General features: G+C 46.3%; 1 protein-coding gene across 15 annotated transcripts in view; it reads left to right on the top strand.

The window, feature by feature from the left end:
• The window catches only part of LOC105465287 (solute carrier family 4 member 5), a 146999-nt gene that overhangs the window by 107782 nt on the left and 18434 nt on the right, over positions 1 to 20783 (top strand). For 13 of the 15 annotated variants that reach the window (XR_011611917.1, XM_071076945.1, XM_071076944.1 and 10 more), the window contains 9 exons: positions 234 to 391; positions 1441 to 1528; positions 3004 to 3158; positions 3743 to 3952; positions 5575 to 5749; positions 7611 to 7744; positions 8788 to 9059; positions 14439 to 14497; positions 17156 to 17356. Coding sequence is in view for 14 of the 15 variants with exons in the window: in XM_071076945.1 (XP_070933046.1) it covers positions 234 to 391; positions 1441 to 1528; positions 3004 to 3158; positions 3743 to 3952; positions 5575 to 5749; positions 7611 to 7744; positions 8788 to 9059; positions 14439 to 14497; positions 17156 to 17356 (1452 nt within the window). In the remaining variant the exon portion in view is untranslated. The remainder of the gene's footprint in view (positions 1 to 233; positions 392 to 1440; positions 1529 to 3003; positions 3159 to 3742; positions 3953 to 5574; positions 5750 to 7610; positions 7745 to 8787; positions 9060 to 14438; positions 14498 to 17155; positions 17357 to 20783) is intronic. The other 2 variants (XM_071076938.1, XM_071076939.1) reach the window with 2 other exon arrangements.

The raw sequence follows: 20783 nt of genomic DNA, 5'->3' as shown, positions 1-20783 counted from the left end.
TCAAGGAGAGTCATTGCCAGTACCTTCCCATCTACAAGGCTTAATGGTGCCTGGGGTTAACCTACATTCAGTCTTCCCATCTGCAGAATCAAAGGAGTACTTGTTTATTCTTTCAGTGTCTTGGCAACATTGAGAGAATTTTTTTCAAGTTAGGCCTCAAAGCAGTCTGAAGGGAAGTGAAGGAGAGCAGGTGGGAGTCTTCCTTGGCAATCTCATTTCCCCTCCCTGTCCAGCGGAAAAACAAATTCATGAAGAAGATTCCCAAGGACTCAGAAGCCTCCAACGTGCTCGTGGGTGAGGTGGACTTCCTAGACCAGCCATTCATCGCGTTCGTGCGCCTCATCCAGTCGGCCATGCTGGGAGGAGTGACCGAGGTGCCTGTCCCCACCAGGTGAGAGCCACTGAAACCTGTCCCCATGCCACCCTTAGGGAGCCAGTCAGCAGTGCAGTCAGCAAGCAGTGCTGTTGACTGTTAGTGCTCTCAGAGACACCTCTAAACTTGGAGGCTGCTGGGAAGGGAAATCTTCTGACTAGGGAAGAGTTTTAGAGTTTATTAAAAATAATCATAAAAGAGGCCGGGTGCGGTGGCTCATGCCTTTAATCCCAACACTTTGGGAGGCCAAGGCGGGCCAATCATGAGATCAGGAATTCGAGCCCAGCCTGGCCAACATGGTGAAACCCCGTCTCTACTAAAAATACAAAAAAATTAGCCAGGTGTGGTGGTGCACATCTGTAATCCCAACTACTCAGAAGGCTGAGGCAGGAGAATCACTTGAACCCAGGAGGCAGAGGTTGCAGTGAGCCGAAATCGTGCCATTGCACCCCAGCCTTGGTGACAGAGCAAGACTCCATCTTGGAAAAAAAATTAATAATAATAATAATAAAGAAGGAGGCAACAACTGGGAGAGAAGTTGTCAGGTGGGCTTGGGCAGCAAGACAAAGGTGAGGATGCTTGATGGGGAGCCTCATGGGAGGGGAAGAGGAAATGTTCCTCCAAAGCAAACATAGGGTTCCATGGAGGGAAGTAAAAATGTTAAAAATGGGCCCAGCGCAGTGGCTTATGCCTCTAATCCCAGCACTTTGAGAGGCCAAGGTAGGTGAATCGCTCGAGCCCAGGAGTTGGAGACCAGCCTGGGCAGCATGGTGAAACCCTGTATCTACTGAAAATACAAAAAATTAGCTGGATATGGTGGTGCACGCCTGTAGTTTCAGCTACTCAATAGGCTGAGGTGGGAGGATTGCTTGAGCCCAGGAGGTGGAGGCTATAGTGAGCCAAGATTGTGCCGTTGCACTCCATCCAGCCTGGGTGACAAAGCAAGCACCTGTCTCAAAAAAAAAAAAAGCATATTGTTCAGGGCCAAAGAATTCTCTTTACTTATTTCTATTTTTCCTTCTCACTTTCATGCTCCTCTTCCTTAATCTTCTCCATCTTCTTTGCAGATTTCTGTTTATACTGCTGGGACCTTCTGGGAGAGCAAAATCCTACAATGAAATTGGCCGTGCCATTGCAACCCTCATGGTAGATGATGTAAGTGGTAACCAGAAGCTTGTACTCCTGAATTTTACAGCTCCTGCAACAAGCACTGCACCTTCATTCATTAACTTATCCAGCCAGCACATTTGAGCACCTACTGTGTAACAGGCACTACACAGGATGCTAAAGATAATGAGAATCAGGGAATAGTCGTTGTCCTTTAGGAGAACCAATCAAGCGTGAGGGACAGACGATAATTGTAAAACTAACCATGTGCCAGCTTCCCAGGGGGTCAAGGAGGGCTTCACAGAAGAGGGGGCTTTAAAGCTAAGGAGGAGCAGGAGGAAGGCAGACCCAGCACCAGGCTATGAGGCAAGCATTCCAAACAAAGGAAATGGATCAGGCTCAGAGAATTTGGATGGAGGTGGTTTGATGTAGGCTCAGTGTAAGAGCTTCAAGGGCAGAAGGTAACACTGGAGAGGTGAGCCAGAGACTACACAGAGCCTGTAAGCAGAGCTGAGTAACACTCTGTCCCCAGAGTGATGGGGAGCCTAGAGGACTTTCACTCTTTCCCGTTTGTGCCAAGAATACTCACTGGCAGTGCTTGCAGCTGCAGGCTTTACCCCAAGATAACTTTTCCCCAGGAAATGTCTCACTTTTATTATTTTTGCATTGCTCTTGTATATTGACTTTGGAAACAAAAGACATCATTCTACTTATAGCATTCTGTTTTTAGTTGTGGTATTTCCATTTACAAAATATACTAACTCTCAATCATTGAAAATATCAAATGCTAGAAAACTAGCATTCCTACGAGTGATGCTAACATCATTCTCAGTTTTTGGCCTAAGATTCATTCGATGAATCCAGTTTTTCCAAATTAGATGACTCTGATCATTCCAGTGATTCTGATGTTAGTTGTTTTTAGAAATAACTCTAAGAATAATTTTTATATTTCATTTTCACATTGAAAATCAGTCAGATTTGCTTTGGCCTTAAAGAGTGTTTCTGTAAAATTAAATGAGTGCTGGCAATGAGCTGCACCTTTTTTTTTCCTAAATGGGAAAAGGTTAAACATGAGCATATCCCATCGAATCTGTAAGTCAGAAAGCACATTCTGGAGACAGTGTGAACAACACGACGTGAGCCTCCAAGGGCGAAGGGCTGGAAGTAAAAAATGGATGTGAAATATCTGAGCTCCTTGGACTGGGCTCTACAGAGGTTTTCTAATGCGCGTGCTGTGTGGAAAACTGAAACGGAAAGGTTAAGTAACTCAACCAAAGTCCTACAAGCAAGAATATGGAGACCTGGCCTTCAGATCCAAGACAGGCTGTCTTCCCCCAGCGCCTGCTGTGTCCCGTTGTGGTTTATTTTACCAATGTGCTATGGTCTCATTCCAAAAACTGAGAGTGAGTTGTCAGTGGGAGACGTGGTTCAAAATGATTTCTTTAAAAACTAGATGTGGTATGCTCCCGGGCATGTCAGAAACAGATGCGATCTTTCTTTTCTCCCTCCTCTCTCCTCACCAGCTCTTCAGTGACGTGGCCTACAAAGCCCGCAATCGGGACGATCTGATTGCAGGAATTGATGAATTTCTGGATGAGGTCATTGTCCTTCCCCCGGGAGAATGGGACCCAAATATCCGAATTGAGCCACCCAAGAAGGTACCCTCTGCTGACAAGAGGTGTGTATGAGAATGGGCAGTAGGGGGAGAAAAAGGAGGCTTCAACTCTGTTGGTATCATTTTATTGCTCTTTAAAATACATCTGAGGCTCAGCATAGTGGCTCATGCCTGTAATCTCAACACTTTGGGACGCTGAGGTGGGTGGATCACTTGAGTCCAGGAGTTTGAAACCAGCCTGGGCAACATAGTGAGCTCTTGTCTCTACAAAAAGAAATCAAATTAGCTGGGCATGGTGGCATGCACCTGTAGTCCCTGCTACTCTGGAGGCTGAGGCAGGAGGATTGATTGAGCCCAGGAGGCCAAGGCTGCAGTGAGCTGTGATCATGCCACTGTACTCCAGCCTGGGCAACAGAGTTTGACCCTGTCTCAAAATAACTTTTAAAATAAGTTTAAAAATAATAAGATATATCAGAAGCAAATATGGCTAAATGTGAACATTTGTAAAGTCTAGGTGACCTGTGTGTGGATATTGTTAGATCATTTTCTGCATTTTTGTCTGTCTTTTAAGATATTTCATAATTTTGGTTGGAGAGGTGAGGGGTGCTCTGGGGGACTCACTCTCCCTCATCCCCCTTCTCTTCCAGGAAATCTGTGTTCTCCCTAGCAGAGCTGGGCCAGATGAATGGCTCTGTGGGAGGAGGCGGCGGAGTTGCTGGAGGAGGCAATGGAGGTGGTGGTGGTGGTGGCAGTGGCGGCGGGGCTGGCGGTGGCGGGGCCGGTGGAACGAGCAGCGGGGATGATGGAGAGATGCCAGCCATGCACGAAATCGGGGAAGAACTTATCTGGACGGGAAGGTGCCCACCCCAGGCCTCCCAGTGACCCTGCTGTCCTTTAGACTTCTCTCCTTCTCAGCCGCCCTCTGGGGACCTTTCCCAACCACGGTCTGTAGTGCCCACTCGAGGTCACCCCTGCCTTCTTTCCCTCCCAGAGTCCTTGAACCCCATCACAGATCCCCAAAAAGGGTTGCCTCAGGAGAGGGGAATTTGAGACCCATACAAGAGGAGAGGAACCCAAACTTTTCTCTTAGACATCCTTTGGTGCCTGTTTCCTGGGTCTGCTGTAACAAAGTACCACAAACTAGATGGCTTAAAACAACAGAAGGTTACTTTCCTGCAGTTCTGGAGGCGAGGAGTTCCACAGCAGGTGTTGGCAGGACCACCATGCTCCCTGAGGCTCTGGGTGGAATCCTTCTTGGCCTCCTCCTGGCTTCTGGTGGTGGCCAGCAGTTCTTGGTGTTCCTGGCTGGCAGCTGCATCACCCCCGGCTCTGCCTCTCCACCACATGGCCTCCTGTGTGTCTGTCTTCACAGAGCACTTTCCTCTTTGTATAAGGACCCCAGTCATATTGGATTAGGGCCCACCACAATACTTAATCTAAACTGGATTACATCTTCATAGATGTGAGGACCTTAATGTATCTTTTGGGGCAACACAATTCAATAACAGCACCTTTTTTTAAAACTTAATTTACCTATTCAAAAACTTTTTTTTTAAAGAAAATATGAGAAAGTTCTCCTGGCCTGGGTTTCTTTTCCAGCTCTTGGAGTCATTCAGGTTGACCTAGATTTAGGAAAGGATGTGGCCTTGCAAATCTACATATAAAGCGTGACTTTGAGAATGAAGTCATGTTTTATATGCCCTTGGCTTTATACCAGTGGTTCTCATTGTACGCAACTGTGGCCCTCCTTAGTCCCCCTACCCCCGAGCCCAGGGGATTTGGTACAACTTGAGAGGGGCGATGCTACTTGCATGTAGTAGGTAGCTGCTAAACATCCTGCAGTGCACGGGACAGCCCCTACAGCAAAGGAGTATCCAGTCCAAAATATCAGCAGAAATGAGGTTGAGAAACTCTGCTCCATGCTAAGGACTGCATTAGGGGTTATGGGAATAGCAATCCCAGTAAACAATGTCTCCAAACCTAAAATCTCCCACTCAACTGTTCCAGATAGCAAAATCAAAAAATAAGCAAATACCAACCAGTTATAAGGTTTAGGATCTGTTCTTAATGAATCTGTTATAATCTGGGATGCCTCTGTCACTGAAGGTTAGACATACCTGTGTTCACCAAGAGCGGGCACCCTGCAGATGGTCAGGGATGTGAGGAGGACCATCATCTGTGGACCCCAGGACTTCCATTCTCCATGGAATGTTGGGTCTACCCCAGGACATATTCCCATCAGACTTTCTCTCTCCAAAACCCCTATGTCCACCCTTCCCAGTGTGGGTGGTGCCAACCACAAACTCAGTCCTACAGGAATTCATCCCTGGCCCTAAATGTTCTGGTGGAAAGATCTTTGCCCCATCCACCCCAGTCAAGTTCCTTTCCTCGCCCCAGGGTCTGCAGGTTCTTGTAAATAGCCCTGCCCCTGCACTGGTGTTAGTGGTGAGAAAGCAGCCCCTGGGCCTGTCTTGAGCAGGTTCTTCGGTGGACTGTGTCTGGATATCAAGAGGAAGTTGCCCTGGTTCCCAAGTGACTTCTATGATGGCTTCCACATTCAGTCCATCTCTGCCATCCTATTCATCTACCTCGGCTGTATCACCAACGCGATCACCTTTGGTGGGCTTCTCGGGGATGCCACCGACAATTATCAGGTGTGTGTGAGCTGGGGCCCTGAGTGTAAAAGTAAGATCTGCCACCACCTGGTGGCAGCAGGAAGTTTCATCTTGTAATCCCAAAACCAAGGTTTCATCTACCAGCCAGGTTGAGGCCATCAGTATTTGTAATCCTTTACCCTTCAAGTAATAATGATAATAATAAGACAATATTAAAGATCTGAAGCTAAATCTCATTACTAAAGACCACATTTAATGATTATTTAAAGAGGCCAAACCGTTAAGGGGAATCGTCTGCTGTGTTATTTGGTACTTTTTCCACTGATACTAGAGTGAATTTAATCAGCACAATTAATGGAGTGCTAATTGTGGCCTTCTCCCCACACTTTTTAAAAACTAACCTTGAATTCTTAGTTTGGAGTTAAGACATTTTTAGAAGGATGGTAAGCTGTGACCATGACAACAACTCAGGCCTCCCTGGGGAAAACAGCTCAGCAGAGACACCTGCCAATCTCCTAGGCAAGGGTCTTCTCCGGTGGAGGCCTTCAAAGTAGAGCCATTGGAAAGCTCAGTGCACCAAGGAGAAGACCCATTTGTCCAGCTGCCTTCTGGGCATGTCCACATGGCTGCCCCTTGGGATTCCCCATGACTGCCCTTCAGGGTCCCTCAATTCACAGAGCTGACATTGCATCCCTTGTCTTCCCTCCTGACCTGCTGCTCCCTGCCTTTCCCCAGCATAGCAGGTGATACCATGGTTCACTCAGCTGTCTACACCAGAAACTAAGCATTATCCTTGACTCATAAATCCCAGCTGCTCCATGTGGCCCTCACCACATGGCCCTACCTTGCTCTCACACCTCGCCTCCCAGCATTCTCTTTCTCAGCATTCCTACCCTCCCCACCCGTTCTACATTCTGTTTTCCATCAATCCTGATCATCTTTTGGTTCTTCAAGTACATGCTGTTTTTCAGCTCCGGACCTTTTAGACACTACTCCCTCTTCCTGGGACACTGTTTCTTGTCACTCCACTTAACCCCATTCCCCTGGCCAATTCTCTGCTCATTTTTTGGATCTCAGCTTCCACTTATCTACTTCTAGGGAGGCCTTCCTGACCACCCCTTTACCCCTACTGCGTGCTCCTGTGGCACTCTAAACCTATCCCAGCTTAGCACACCTCTTGGCAGTGGCTCTCAACCAGGGACAATTTTCACCCCAGGAGACATTTAACAATATCTAGAGACAGTTTTCATTGTTATAGCCGGGAGGAGAGTTGCTACTGGTATCTAATGTATAGAGGCTGTGGATGCTACTAAACACACTAAAATACACAGGACAGACCCCTCACAACAAAGAATCATCTAGCCCAAAATGTCCGTTGTGCAGAGGTTGAGAAACCCTGCTATATGGAAATTGCCTGGTTACTTACCTGTGTCTCCCACTAGAATGAAGAGGTGTTATCTTGTTCAGTGATGGGTCCTCAGTCCTTTCACAATGCCTGGTACATAGCAGACAGTTAGTGGATTTTGAATAAATGAATTATCTGACCTGTAAAAGCACCAAACAGATGTTTGAATGAATGAATAATCAGATGGATAAATGGACTGTCTTCTGGGAGTAGAATGGACACAGAGAAAAGCACGTCCACTGTTTTGTAGGCCCTGGGTGCCAAAAGGAAGTCACATGGTACCTTTATCTAGATGGAATTAAACAGAGTGACACTGGTCATGGTGGCACGTTGTAGAGGGTATAGGAGATGGAGAACAGGATTTAGGCAGGAAAGGGCCCAGAACAAAGGATAAACACTGTGGCCTGGGCCCGTGGAGAGATTGCTGGGCTGCAGCCTGTGTGGAAAGACCCCTTCTCCTTCCTATGCTGAGTCACACATTTCTTGTGCCCCCAGGGAGTGATGGAGAGCTTCCTGGGCACTGCCATGGCTGGCTCCTTGTTCTGCCTCTTCTCGGGACAGCCTCTCATCATTCTCAGCAGCACGGGGCCCATCCTCATCTTTGAGAAGCTTCTCTTCGACTTCAGCAAGTAGGTGTCCCTTGGTGGCCCCCAGTGCCTGCTCTCGCACTTGGGGTGGTATGCTGGGGCCAGAGCAGGAATAGGCCCAAAGGGGAGGTGGTGGTGCGGAGGTGCCAAAGCCATCTTTAACCATGGGAAGGGCTACCAGGTGGCTTCTCCTGACTCCTGCCAGCTACCTGCCTTTAAGACATCTTAGTGCATATTGGCACAGCCAGTAGGGGCCAGCCATGACAAGAGGAGAAAATTCACACCACTCAGTTCGTGAGCAATGGTGATTTGATAGGCAGTATGGTGCATGAAGTCTTGGACTGAAGGTCAGAAGGTTACACCCAGACCCAGGCAGCTCCCATCGCTACTCTAGGCTCAGTTGCCTCCTCTACAACATGAGGGTTTGGACTAGACCATTTCCAAGGGCTGCTCCAGCCCTGTTCTTCCAAAATTCCCATTTTCACTCACTCTGGTGTCTATTACCAACTGTGGGCACTGAGATGTCTTAGCACCTTCCTGCCTCCCCCATAAGATCTTTAAAAAAATTTTTTTTGGCTGGGCGTGGTGGTTCATACCTGCAATCCCAGCACTTTGGAAGGCCAAGGTGGGCGGATCACCTAAGGTCAGGAGTTTGAGACCAGCCTGGCCAACATGGCAAAACCCCATCTCTACTAAAAATACAGAAATCAGCCGGGTGTGGTGGCGGGCGCCTGTAATCCCAGCTACTTAGGAGGCTGAGGCAGGAGAATCACTTGAACCCGGGAGGCAGAGGTTGCAGTGAGCCAAGATTGAGCCATTGCACTCCAGACTGGTCAAAAGAGTGAGACTATCTCAAAAAAAAAAAAAAAAAAAATTTCTTATAAAGATGAACACTGGACCCCCATGAGCTCTCAAATATCAGACAACTGCACCCAAGAATTGTCCCTGTCTCCAGTCTTTCACAATCCCTGGGGGGGCATCTGTGCCACAGGAGGACAGATAAGCCACTCAGGGGTGGGTCTGAGGAGTCAAGCACAACCAGGAGGCCCGGGCTGGAGGCCCCTCACCTCCCCTCTGCCTTCCAGAGGCAATGGCCTGGACTACATGGAGTTCCGCCTCTGGATTGGCCTACACTCAGCTGTCCAGTGCCTTATCCTAGTGGCCACAGATGCCAGCTTTATCATCAAATATATCACCCGCTTCACCGAGGAGGGCTTCTCAACCCTCATCAGCTTCATCTTCATCTATGATGCCATCAAGAAGATGATCGGTGCCTTCAAGTACTACCCTATCAATATGGACTTCAAGCCGAACTTTATCACCACCTACAAGTGCGAGTGCGTCGCCCCTGACACAGGTGACCGGTAACCCCAGACATGCCGTGGGCCCTCACCTACCCCACCGGCCCCCTGATCCTTCACCACAGCTCTCTAATCCCACTGCTGGGGAGGGGCCATTCAGCCAAGGGCTTACTGTTCCAAGGGAGCAAATACAGGATCTTGAACCCAGTGTTCAGAAGGAAACCAAGGGGACAGTAGCTCTAATAAGAGTCACAGGATTATCATCAGGAGGGCACAGGGATACCCCAGGAAGGAGTAAGGCATGCTTTGCCTCAGTGTGGGGTAATGTGGAGGCCACACCTATCGGGAGTGCCACTCAGGGGTTCCTGCTGCAGGCCAGAGATAGACCTGATGGTGCCTGAAGTCTCTCCCAGCTCCATCAAGTCATGATACGATGAGCTCTCCCCAAGACAGTGCTGCCCATGTGGCCACATACCGTGTAAGGTGAGACCACACCTAAGGGATGGACATCCACACAGATGGAAAGATGTCCAGAGTGGAGGCTCTGCCGACCATGCCATCTGAGAACAGTTGGAAAACTGGGGCTTATTCAGCCTCTTAGGGAGATGAGTTATGAGAGAAGGACTGTCATGTCACAAAGGAACCGTGTTCACCCTCTGAAGCCACAGGATGTAGAGCCGAATGAGGAACAGGGAGCAGAAACTCCAGGGAGCCAGATGCTGGCTGAATTTAGGGAAGAACCTATAATGGTGGGAGTTAACCACCGTGGGAGTTCTCGGCCTGCTTGGTTGGTAGCAAGTTACTTGGACACTCTCTGGATGTCCATCTGCCAAGGGTGTTGTAAAAAAGGATCCCTGTACAGATGGGGTCAACCTGATAACACCCAGTGCCACTCCTGTAGAGTTACTTTCTGGCCAAAACACCTGTCATCTATGAGTTAGGGCTTCCCATAGAGTCTGAGCCTCCTTCATAGTCATGATCATGCCCCTAAGAGCCTTCAGTGGGATGTGCCCAGAGTGCCCAGGGTGCTGCAGAGCAGGAGCAGGAAGTCTATGTACACATCTCCAAGCACCAAGGCTGGACTCACAGAGAGCAAACTGAGGTCCAGAGACCACCCAAGGTCATGCCAAGCCTCAGTTTCCCTGGCTGTAAAAGAGGGCTCTCAATGCAGGCCCTGCTGGTCTCCTGGGACTCCTGTGGGGTTTCCAAATCTATACCCGATTGAGTTGAAGGAATTAAGTGGATAGTAGGTTGTTCAGCCCCTTAATACATTCCTACAGGTAAAAAAATCTATCATAATATTTGAAATGGAAAATATTTGCTGCACAATTATTATGTGCCCTACTTTAGGCCTTGTGGAAGATAAAGATGTCCTGCCTTCAAGGAGTTCAGTTTTGATTATAACCCTTCCCTCTGTGACTGCACTGATTTTGTAAAGAAGTCCAGACTTATTTTTTTCTTTCTCTTTTTCTGCCATTAATTTTGAATTATTCCACTAAAATCTAATGACAGGTGATGCTACCCTTTGTCCTGAGCCAAGGCATGTCGCTTGCCCAGAGGGGATCCTACCTGCAGGCAGGCCCTTTTCATTCTGCCCTGGAGCAAATCCTGCCTCTGTGGGGAAGCCCCATCAGGGCCCTCTTACGTGCTTGTATCTTCTAGACTGTAGATTCAGTGTTGCATTGACATAAATTTTACACAAACATAGCTTCTAGAAGCACACATCCTTGATCTCTTTTAGAAAAAAATTCAAATTCTGTGTTTTGTTTTGTTTTGTTTTGAGACAGAGTCTGGCTCTGTCGCCCAGGCTGGAGTGCAGTGGTGTGATCTCGGCTCACTGCAACCTCCGCCTCCTGGATTCAGGCGATTCTCCTGCCTCCACCTCCCAAATAGCTGGGACTACAAGTGTTTGCCACCACACCCAGCTAATTTTTGTATTTTTAGTTGAGGCAGGGTTTCACCATTTTGGCCAGGATGGCTTCGATCTCTTGACCTCATGATCTGCCTGCCTCGGCCTCCCAAATTTCTGGGATTACAGGCATGAGCCACCACACCTGGCTGCTTTGGCCATTCTGAGAATCATCTATCCACAGGAAAAAACAAACCCAGGGGTGCTCTAGGAACAAGGGCCGTAGGAGCATATAAGGTGCGTTATGAGGGATATAATGAAGCCACCTGTTCCCAAATAGCTTCCCCTCTGGCTTTGCCCAGGTGCCTGATGTCACCTCATTCTTTGGGGTCATGCTATTGTCATGGTTCTCAAAATGTGGTCCCTGGACCAGCAGCATCAGGGAACTTGTTAGAAATACAAATTCTTAGCCTCCTACCCCAGACCTGCTGAATCAGAATCTCTGGCTGGGCACAGTGGTGCACACCTGTAGTCCCAGCTAGTCAGAAGGTTGAGGTAGGAGGATCACTTGAGCCCAGGAGTTTGAGACCAGCCTGGACAACATAGCCAGACCCTGTCTCTATTTCTAAGAAAGAAAGAAGAGAGAGAGAGAGAGAGACAGAGAGAGAGAGAGAAGCAGCAGAAGCAGAAGAGAAAGAAAAGAGAAGATAAGAGGTGAGGAGAGGAGGAAAGAAAGAAAAAGGAAAGGGAAGGAAGGAAGGAGAGAAAGAAAGAGAAAGAAAGAAAGAAAGAAAGAAAGAAAGAAAGAAAGAAAGAAAGAAAGAAAGAAAGAAAGAAAAGAGAAAAGAAAGAAAAAGGAAGGAAGGGAGGGAGGGAGGGAAGGAGAGAGGGAGGGAAGGAGGGAGGGAGGGAGGGAGGGAGGGAGGGAGGGAAGGAAGGAAGGAAGGAAGGAAGGAAGGAAGGAAGGAAGGAAGGAAGGAAGGAAGGAAGGAAGGAAGGAAGGAAGGAACGAACTCTGGAGTAAGGTTCACCCTGACGTATATTAAGTCTTCCAATTGATTCTGATGCACTCTTAAGTTTGAGAACCATCGCTCTGTTGAACTATCAGTAATAATGGGCCATTATTGACCATTAAACCCCAGTAAGATTAAATTTTCAGTTTCTTCACAGAAAGTAAAGGAACTAGAACTAGGACAAGTTAGTTTTAATTAAGATAACATGGAAAGGAAAATTCTACACATTTAGGAGACGGGGATTAGGGGGACGAACTGTGGAAGGTTTCTTTCCCAGTCCATGGGCCACCTACTCAGTAATGGGCCCATAATCCTAGTTTTACTGCGAGGCCCAGTCTTAATATAGTATACTCTCACTCTTTGTCACTCTTCATCATAAAAGCTTGTTTGGGGGCACTCTCTTTCTGTTTGCTTTTGCTTCCATTGTAACTGATTTGTATTCTATTTATGAATGCTGCACACACTGATTTGGCTGCTTTCAATCCCAAGTGAGTACCACTTTGTAAACACTGGAATTTTAAAATGTTTGATACGTGGACCCTTTCTAAAATTTTCCAGGTTATATTTCTTTCATCTTCATCTCAAATGGCTTTCAGATAAACCCTACAGAGTTCTTGATATAAAAGAATTGATAAGCATAAGCAGAAGACATCAAAGGTGGTCTGAAGACATTGGGTAGTGAAAAAGACATCTGAACTCCCCAGGCTCAAGCATCAGCCAGGAGTTCTCTAGCATTTGAGTGAGGACCCCTGAGGCAGCCTTCCTGCCTGGCTTCTCTGTCGCCATCATTAATTGCGCATCATGTTCTTTTGGTCACTGATGTGAGGAAAGGCAATAGAACCCCAATTTCTAATAAATGAAGCCTTCCTCAGAACAATCCTAACAAACCTCTGGGTTTGTAGAGCTTCTAGGAATATTCTGCCCTGGGTCAAAATGAAATTCCTTAGCCCCCCAGCAGGCATGGGAGTGAGCAACATAGCAGGGCTCTGTGGTCACATCAGCCCTATGGACAGCTTGTTGGAAATTGGGAGAAGCCCGAAGATAGACCTCTTCTTCTTTCTGGGTTTCTAACTGCCTGTGTCAGCCAGCAGGAGCCACATCGGGCTTACACTGCATTTCAGACATATTGCTGGCAAGCTGGCTGGCAGACCTGCTCCCTGTCTCCGCAGACCTGCTGCAGAGGGACTGCTTGCCTCTGCCTTCACTAGAGGAGGATGGTGAGGCGGGCCTGGCCTTTGCCTCTACCCTTGCAGTTCAGGAAGAAGAGAGAAGGCAGCAGGCCTCCAAAGCCTGACTTCCCATGGGTCGCCACATCCCGGGGGAGCCTGGCCCTGCGAATGAGGAGCAAAGGAAGCAGGACAGACTGCAGAACAGGGGAACAGAAGGGTCCACGTGGAAAGGAGAGACAGATGACTGTGGTTCCTTGAAACTCTCCCTGTAGACCTTCATGTGATCCACATACGGTTAGGGACACTGAAGCCAGGGTAGGGAAGTATCCATCAAGGAATGCAGAGAGAGCCGCTGAGAGCAGCACCTTTGGGTTCCCAATTCTGCTTCAAAACCTGGACTTTGGTTTAACTTTTCTCAACTTGCACTTGGCAGATTAGAAACGATAATATCAAAGCAACAAGTTCTTTCAGGCCTAGCTGACCTTTAATAAAAAGCACATATGGGCTGGGTGCAGTGACTCATGCCTGTAATCCCAGCACTTTGGGAGGCTGAGATGGGCAGATCACTTGAGGTCAAGAGTTCAAGACCAGCCTGGCCAACATGGTGAAACCCCATCTCTACTAAAAATATAAAAAATTAACCAGGCGTGGTGGCATGCGTCTGTAGTCCCAGCTATTCGGGAGGCTGAGGCACAAGAATCGCTTGAACCTGGGAGGTGGAGGTTGCAGTGAGCTAATATCATGCCACTACACTCCAGCCTGGGCAAAAAAGAGGGCTGGAAGGGAAGGAACATATCTGTGGAGGTGAACAGGGCAGGGAAGTTCACAGTGTAGAGCTGGGAAGTTTATAGGCTCTGGGCCAGCCTTCCTGGGATGGGGTCATGGCTCCAAGTATGAACTGTGTGACCTTGGGTGAATTATATAACCTCTCTGGGCCTCAGTTACCTCATCTGTAAAGTGGGCATACTTGGTGAAGATTTGGGATTTAAACAAATGAATATATATAAAGGCTTGGCATAGTGCATGGCATAGAGTAAGTTCTTTGAACATTTTTAAGTCTAAAAGCCCAGTGGCCAGTGGGGATTCACAAGGCACGTTATCCTCCAGTTTGTCTTAGCACTTTGTCTTGGTCCCAGATTCCTTATTTCAGTTTTTAAAACCAGCTCTTCGTCGTCAGGCGGGTGCTCTCCTGGCCCAGCTGGTCTGTCAGAGCTGTGGCCCAGGCTCGGTCCCACCAGCCCTTCCCTAACTGGGGCAAAGTGAGGAAGGTGGAGAGGGAGCTGCCCTCACAGTGGAAGCCAGGCCTTGGCTCTAAGGAACTGGAAGGAGATGCGAAGGGGTTGGGAATGCAGCTCCCAGCCCCACAGCTGCTGACCCTGCCCCGTGTCATGTGCTCATCCACAGTGAATACAACCATGTTCAATGCTTCAGCCCCACTGGCACCAGACACCAACGCTTCTCTGGTAAGTCCTTTCCTCTCATGTCAGACATTTGAGTGCTTTTGTTTGTAGGAGGAGGGAGAAAAGATTTTGGAAATGAGACCAACTTATAGCCACCCAGACTTGCAGAGGTCAGCTCCAACCTCACGTCAGGGTCACCTGCAGAGCTTTGTAGATGCAAACTTTTTTCTTAGGTATATACTGTAAACATCCCACTTAAAAACATGCCTCATTCTGTTAAATCCATGTTTTTTGTGTGTTTTTGTTTTTTGTTTTTTGAGACAGGGTCTTACTCTGTCGCCCAGGCTGGAGTGCAGTGGTGCGATCTTGGCTCACCGCAACCTCCACCTCCCTGGGTTCAAGTAATTCTCCTGCCACAGCCTCCTGAGTAGCTGGGATTACAGGCACGCACCACCACACCCAGCTAATTTTTTGTATTTTTAGTATAGATGGGGTTTCACCATGTTGGCCAGGCTGGTTTCGAACTCCTGACCTCAACTGATCTGCCTGCCTCGGCCTCCCAAAGTGCTGGGATTACAGAAGTGAGCCACCGCACCCAGCCCCATGTGTACTAATAATATGATACAAGCCAGGTGTAGTGGTACACGCCTGTAATCCCAGCTACTCGAGAGGCTGAGGCACAAGAATTGTTTGAACCCAGGAGGCAGAGGTGTGGTGAGCCAAGATCGCACCACTACACTCCAGCCTGGGTGACAGAGCGAGACCCTGTCTCAAAAATAATAATAATAATAATATGACACGCACACAGAGGAAGGGGAGGTAGAGGTGAGGGATGGTAAATAGGGCCGCACAAAGCTGTAAGCAAAGCCTCCCATTCATCTTTTTGCCTTCTTCCTTCTCTTTCTGCCTAGGACCCCCAATTTCCAACAGTGCCACTCTCCAGCCCCAGAAAGTTTATTAGTGTTTCTTCCTCAATGAACCTAACGTGTTCTTTGCACACCTTAGTCTCTGGGGCCTAAAGTGTGGTCTGCCTTTCCCAGTAATGACGGTGGTCTTTAGGAACCAGCATCCCAGCCTAAGTGGCTTAACGATAGAAGTTCAATTCCGGATGAATGTAGCACCTGGTAGGACTTGGGGGACGTTTGTGAGCTTTTACTGTCTCCAAGGTTGCTTCTTAAGTTATTCCTGCCTAGGCAATTGACTGCTCTGCCTACGCACATCCCAGTTGGCAATTTAATTTAATATTTTTCAAAGATCAGGGTTTTGTTTTTGTTTTTTTGTTTTTTGGTTTTTTTTTTGAGATGGGGTCTTGCTCTGTTGCCCAGGCTGGAATGTAGTGGTGTGATCATATCATCACTGCAGCTTCAAATTCCTGAGCTCAAGTGATCTTCCTGCCTCAGCCTCCTGAGTAGCTGGGACTACAGACATCAGCCGCCATGCCTGGCTAATTTTTAAATTTTTTGTAGAGACAGGGTCTCACTACGTTGCCCAGGCTGGCTAACTATCAATTTTGAGAGAGAAAGAACAGAATCAGTCAGTGCCTATTTCTGAGTCCCTATTATATGCAAGGGGCCATGTACACTGAAGGCTAAAAAAGACATCTGAGAAACCAACGTGGTCCCTGTCCTCAATTTTGTTTTTAATATATTTGTGGAGAAGAACTTGAAAAGTTGTGGGACAGTATAAGCAGAATACACCATGCATTAAATATAGGCCAAATGTGTACTTCAGTCTTGAAGGCAGGAAAGGAGGCTGCTGGAGAGGCCAAGGAAAGCCTCAAAGAGGAAGTAGAATGCGATCTGGTCTTCAAGGTTGGGAAAAAGTTGACTCAGCAGAGAAAAGCACATTCCAGACAGAAGGAACAGCATAAACAGAAGGGCAAGAGAGGAAAAGCACAAAACCCGTGCAGAGGCTAGTGGGTGGGCTAGGCCAGCTAAGACGGGGTGAAGGTGGGGCTTGGACAGGCAACCACAAGAGACAAGCTGGGAAAGAGATGTGGGGCCAGACCAGTGAGGGCAGCAGAGGAATGCCACCCTGGAGGGGACATTTTAAGTTGCTTTGGTGATTTACTTTTATATATATAATATGATTTATATTATATATAACATATAATTTATATTAAAATTGTATAATTATATATTATAATATATAATTAATATATATAATTATATATTATATAATTTATATATAAAAATAATTTATATATAAAAATTCACTGTTGTGTACGGCCTGGATTTTAGGCATCTGAGACACCAAGGTGGGGAATGGCTGAAATGACCCAAGAGGGGACTGACAAGGGATGTGATCCCCCCTATGTGAAAGGATGTGACAGAGGGGATGGAGGGGAGAGAATAAAGATGAGACACTCCAGGAAGGAGGCGTCCACAGGACCTGTGGTTGGTTGATGGGAGCCAGGCCTGCTGAGGGAGAAGGCATCCTCTCTCTGCACTTTTCCTCCTTACTAGCACAGCAGTGCATCCTAGAACACAGGGAAGAAACACATGTGAGCTCCTAATCTTCCCAGGGAGCTTGTCATTCCGTGAACCAGCCCGTCCCCAGGAACATCACTGTGTTGCTGAGGACACCATCATGGCCGGGAGGGCTGGGATCCCTCAGAGGGTGTGGGAAGGTTTGCTGGCTGCCTGGGGACTGCAGTGGGAAGGACACAGCTGACTCATCAGGAAGATGCTGACCCATTGTCTCCTGTGCTTGGTCTCCAAGTACAACCCCCTTAACCTCACAGCGTTGGACTGGTCCCTGCTGAGCAAGAAGGAGTGTCTGAGCTATGGCGGGCGCCTGCTTGGGAATTCCTGCAAGTTTATCCCAGACCTGGCGCTCATGTCCTTCATCCTTTTCTTTGGGACATATTCCATGACCCTGACCCTGAAGAAGTTCAAATTCAGCCGCTATTTTCCTACCAAGGTAAGCTCACCCTGCAGTTAGGAGGGGACCTGCAGTCAGACTGCTGCTGAGTCCCCAAGAGAGGGTTCTGGTCCACCCATGGATGGACTCCACATGAGCACTGGACCACTGGGGTTTTTCAAGTTAAGTCAGAGAGAACTGTGTTCCCTTGTTGGCCGGTCCCCTTGACAACACTTGGTATCGTCAGGCTTTTATCTTTAGTCTTTGTCTATAGTATTATCTCATTGTGTTTTAAAAATGTTTCGTTTCCCTGATGACTAATGAAGTTGAAAGCACAGCTATTCCTGTGTTTATTGGCCATGTGGCCAGTTGACTTTCTGTTTGGAAGTGTCTGTTGAAATCCCTTGCACATTTTGGGTTGTCTGCCTTTCTGATTTGCAAGAGTTTTTTATATATTCTGGGTAGAAATGTTTTTGTGATTATATGTGTTGTGAAATCTCCCACTCTGTGACCGTTTTTTTCTTTTTACATCCTTAATGGTATCTTTTGATTAACAGAAATTATTAGTTTTATTGTAATTGAATATTCAAACTTTCCTCAAGGCAAATATTGGACAGCAGATATTCTTGTATGTTACCTTCTAAAAGCTTTATTGTTTTTCCTTTCATGTTAGATCTACAGTCCATCAGAATTGATTTTGATGTGTACTGTGAGATAGTGTTTCTTTGTGATTTTATACGGTCAATTGTTCCACTATTTTTTAAAGACTATTCCTTCTCCATTGCTTTGCAATACTTCCTTTGCCATATATCAAATGTTCCTATATGACAGGGTCTGTTTCTGGGTTCCTTATTTTGTTTCATTAGTTTATTTATATATCAGTTTGACAGTCTTAATTTCTGTAGCTTATAAGTCTTTATATCTTTGTCTCCCAAACTCTCTCTCTCTTTGTCCTTTTTATATAATATTTTCTTGGCCCTTTGCATTTCCACATGAATTTTAGAATCATCTTAAATTTCACCAAAGTGAAAACTTGTTCGAATTTGATAGGATTATCTTTGACTCTGTTTGGGAAGAATTGATGTCTTTCAAACTTTGAGTTTTCTGATTTATGAATACGGTATACTTCATTTATTTTGGTCTTCTTTCTCTCCATAATGTTTTATACATTTTGATCTTGAAGTCTTGAACATTTTTTGTTAGATTTATTTCTAGATACTTGATTTTTTTATACTGTCATAAATGCTAACTGCTATTTTATTTTTTATTTTATGATAAAAATAATAATTATAATCATATAATCATAATTATTATTATTTTGAGACACAGTCTCACTCTGTCACCCAGGCTGGAGTGAAGTGGCATGATCTTGGCTCACTGCAACCTTCACCTCCCAGGTTCAAGTGATTTTCCTGCCTCAGGCTCCCAAATAGCTGGGACTATAGGCGCCTGCCGTCACGCCCGGCTAATTTTTGTAATTTTAGTTGAGATGGGGTTTCACCATATTGGCCAGGCTGGTCTTGAACTCCTTACCTCAGGTGATCCCCCAACCTCAGCCTCCCAAAGTGCTGGGATTACAGCTGTGAGCCACTGCACCTGGCCCTAACTGCTGTTTTAAATTTTATTTTCTACCAGTTTGTGGCTGGAATAAAACATTTATTAAAACAGCACTTGAATATGTAAACAGTGACTGTGCTGTGGGGTGGGGGGTACTCAGAAGAATTTTAGCAACTCTTTCCCACCATAAACTCCATTAGCACTCTCCTAAAGCCATCTTAACTAAGTATTACAGCTGCTACTGCTACTACTACTAATCATAATGATAAAATCTTTGATATAAATAGTTGAATTTTTCCCAGATTTTCTAAAGACTGAATAAAAGGTGCTTTAGGAAGCTTTGCAGTATGTAAACTGAGTAAAAAATAGTTTGCTTACAACACGAATGCATCCTTAAGACGAGTTCTCTTCCTTCCTGCCCACTTCCAGCCCAGAGCATATCCCTATCTCCTTTTATGTAAAAATTCTCAAGCAGTCACTGTATCTGAGAATATCTATCTGTTGCCTGTAGGATGAAAAGTAATTCGTGTGGCATGGAGTTCTTGCGCCACCAACATTTTTTCCCTCACATTACTTAAAAATTGCTCAATTGCCTCCTGGAATTTTGGGTTGCGGAGAGGAATGAGGCCACACCATTTCATACTCATCAGATTGGTAGACAGATGAAGGTGTTGGGACACCAGATGTTGGAGATGGAAAGCAGTAGGTGGGAGTGTAAACAGATACATCCAATTTGGAGAGCAACTGACACTCTCTGATTAGGTTGGACCATGTGAAGTTGCCCATATTTGACTGTTTCGACCTACAAAAAAAGGCAAATTCATGTGGTTTAACTTAATAACCATTCATATGGTTTTGACGTCTATGCTAGAAATATTATAGAAAAGGAAGTATAAACCTAGCACACTGCTTGGTTCTACTGTGACTAATATTTATATGATCATGATAATATAAAGCTATTACTAATTTTCAACTTTTGGAATTGACTTACAGATAAAACACACAAACCATGTGTTTACAGAACAAGACATGAGTGTTCTCAGCTTCGACAATGGAAAGATCAAAGTGGAGTTGTCACAGGAAGGAAGGGGAGGAGGAGGAGAGAGGTGGTAGGAGGACAGAGGCAGTGGTCCTCACCTTGCAAGATGGAGAATGAGAGATATTAGCCAAAGCTAATGTAAAGAGAGGTTTGATTATGTAACTTGAAAGTATAAAGGAAACCCATAGGAGCTTAAAATTATCAAAGATTAGGAATAAGGAAAGGACAGGAGGCATAGTGTAAGTAAAGGGAAATTCTTATCAATAGATAATCCCTTAAGTTAGTAAATGAAAATATTAAAGTATATGCATATTAGTTAATGACATGGAGGGAACCTCCAGAACAAGTAAAATCAAGCAGACATAGTAGATGGATCTAGAAGGTGGGGCTGGATTGAGAAAAGGGGAGGTGGAAGACTTTGCTTTTCCCTATAAGTCTTCTCCACTATGTGAGTTTTTAACCAATTATATATATTATGTTAATAACAAATTTAAAGAGAAAAGGGGGATGCAGGGAATGAAGTTAATGTACTTTCACCTGCCCCTGCCCTTCAAATTGCCTTCTCTGAAAAGATATATAAAAAGGCCACAGGGTAGACGTTGGGGGACCTTCTGTCCTGAGACTTCTGGACATAAGTTGGTTTGGAGGGGGGGTCAGAGGACATTGATTCAGAATGGGCAGGAAGGTCAGGTTCAGGACTTGGTCTGGGAAGGGCCTCCAAGTTAAGAACCTGGCCTAGGAAGGGCCTCCTGAGAAACAGAGGAACAAGAGGCTCCTGGTGGACAAAAGGTCTGAGAGTAGTCAATGGTCCCCAGTGGAATTGAGGAGCCTCCCTCCCAGCCCAGGTGGGGTACAACAACCTGTCACAGATTTGTAGGAACTAAGGTTTGC

This window comes from Macaca nemestrina, chromosome 13 (genome assembly GCF_043159975.1).
Source record: "Macaca nemestrina isolate mMacNem1 chromosome 13, mMacNem.hap1, whole genome shotgun sequence".
NCBI classification, from domain to species: domain Eukaryota; kingdom Metazoa; phylum Chordata; class Mammalia; order Primates; family Cercopithecidae; genus Macaca; species Macaca nemestrina.
Note: the sequence above shows the minus strand (reverse complement) of the source record. Positions and strands in the feature narration are given on the sequence as shown.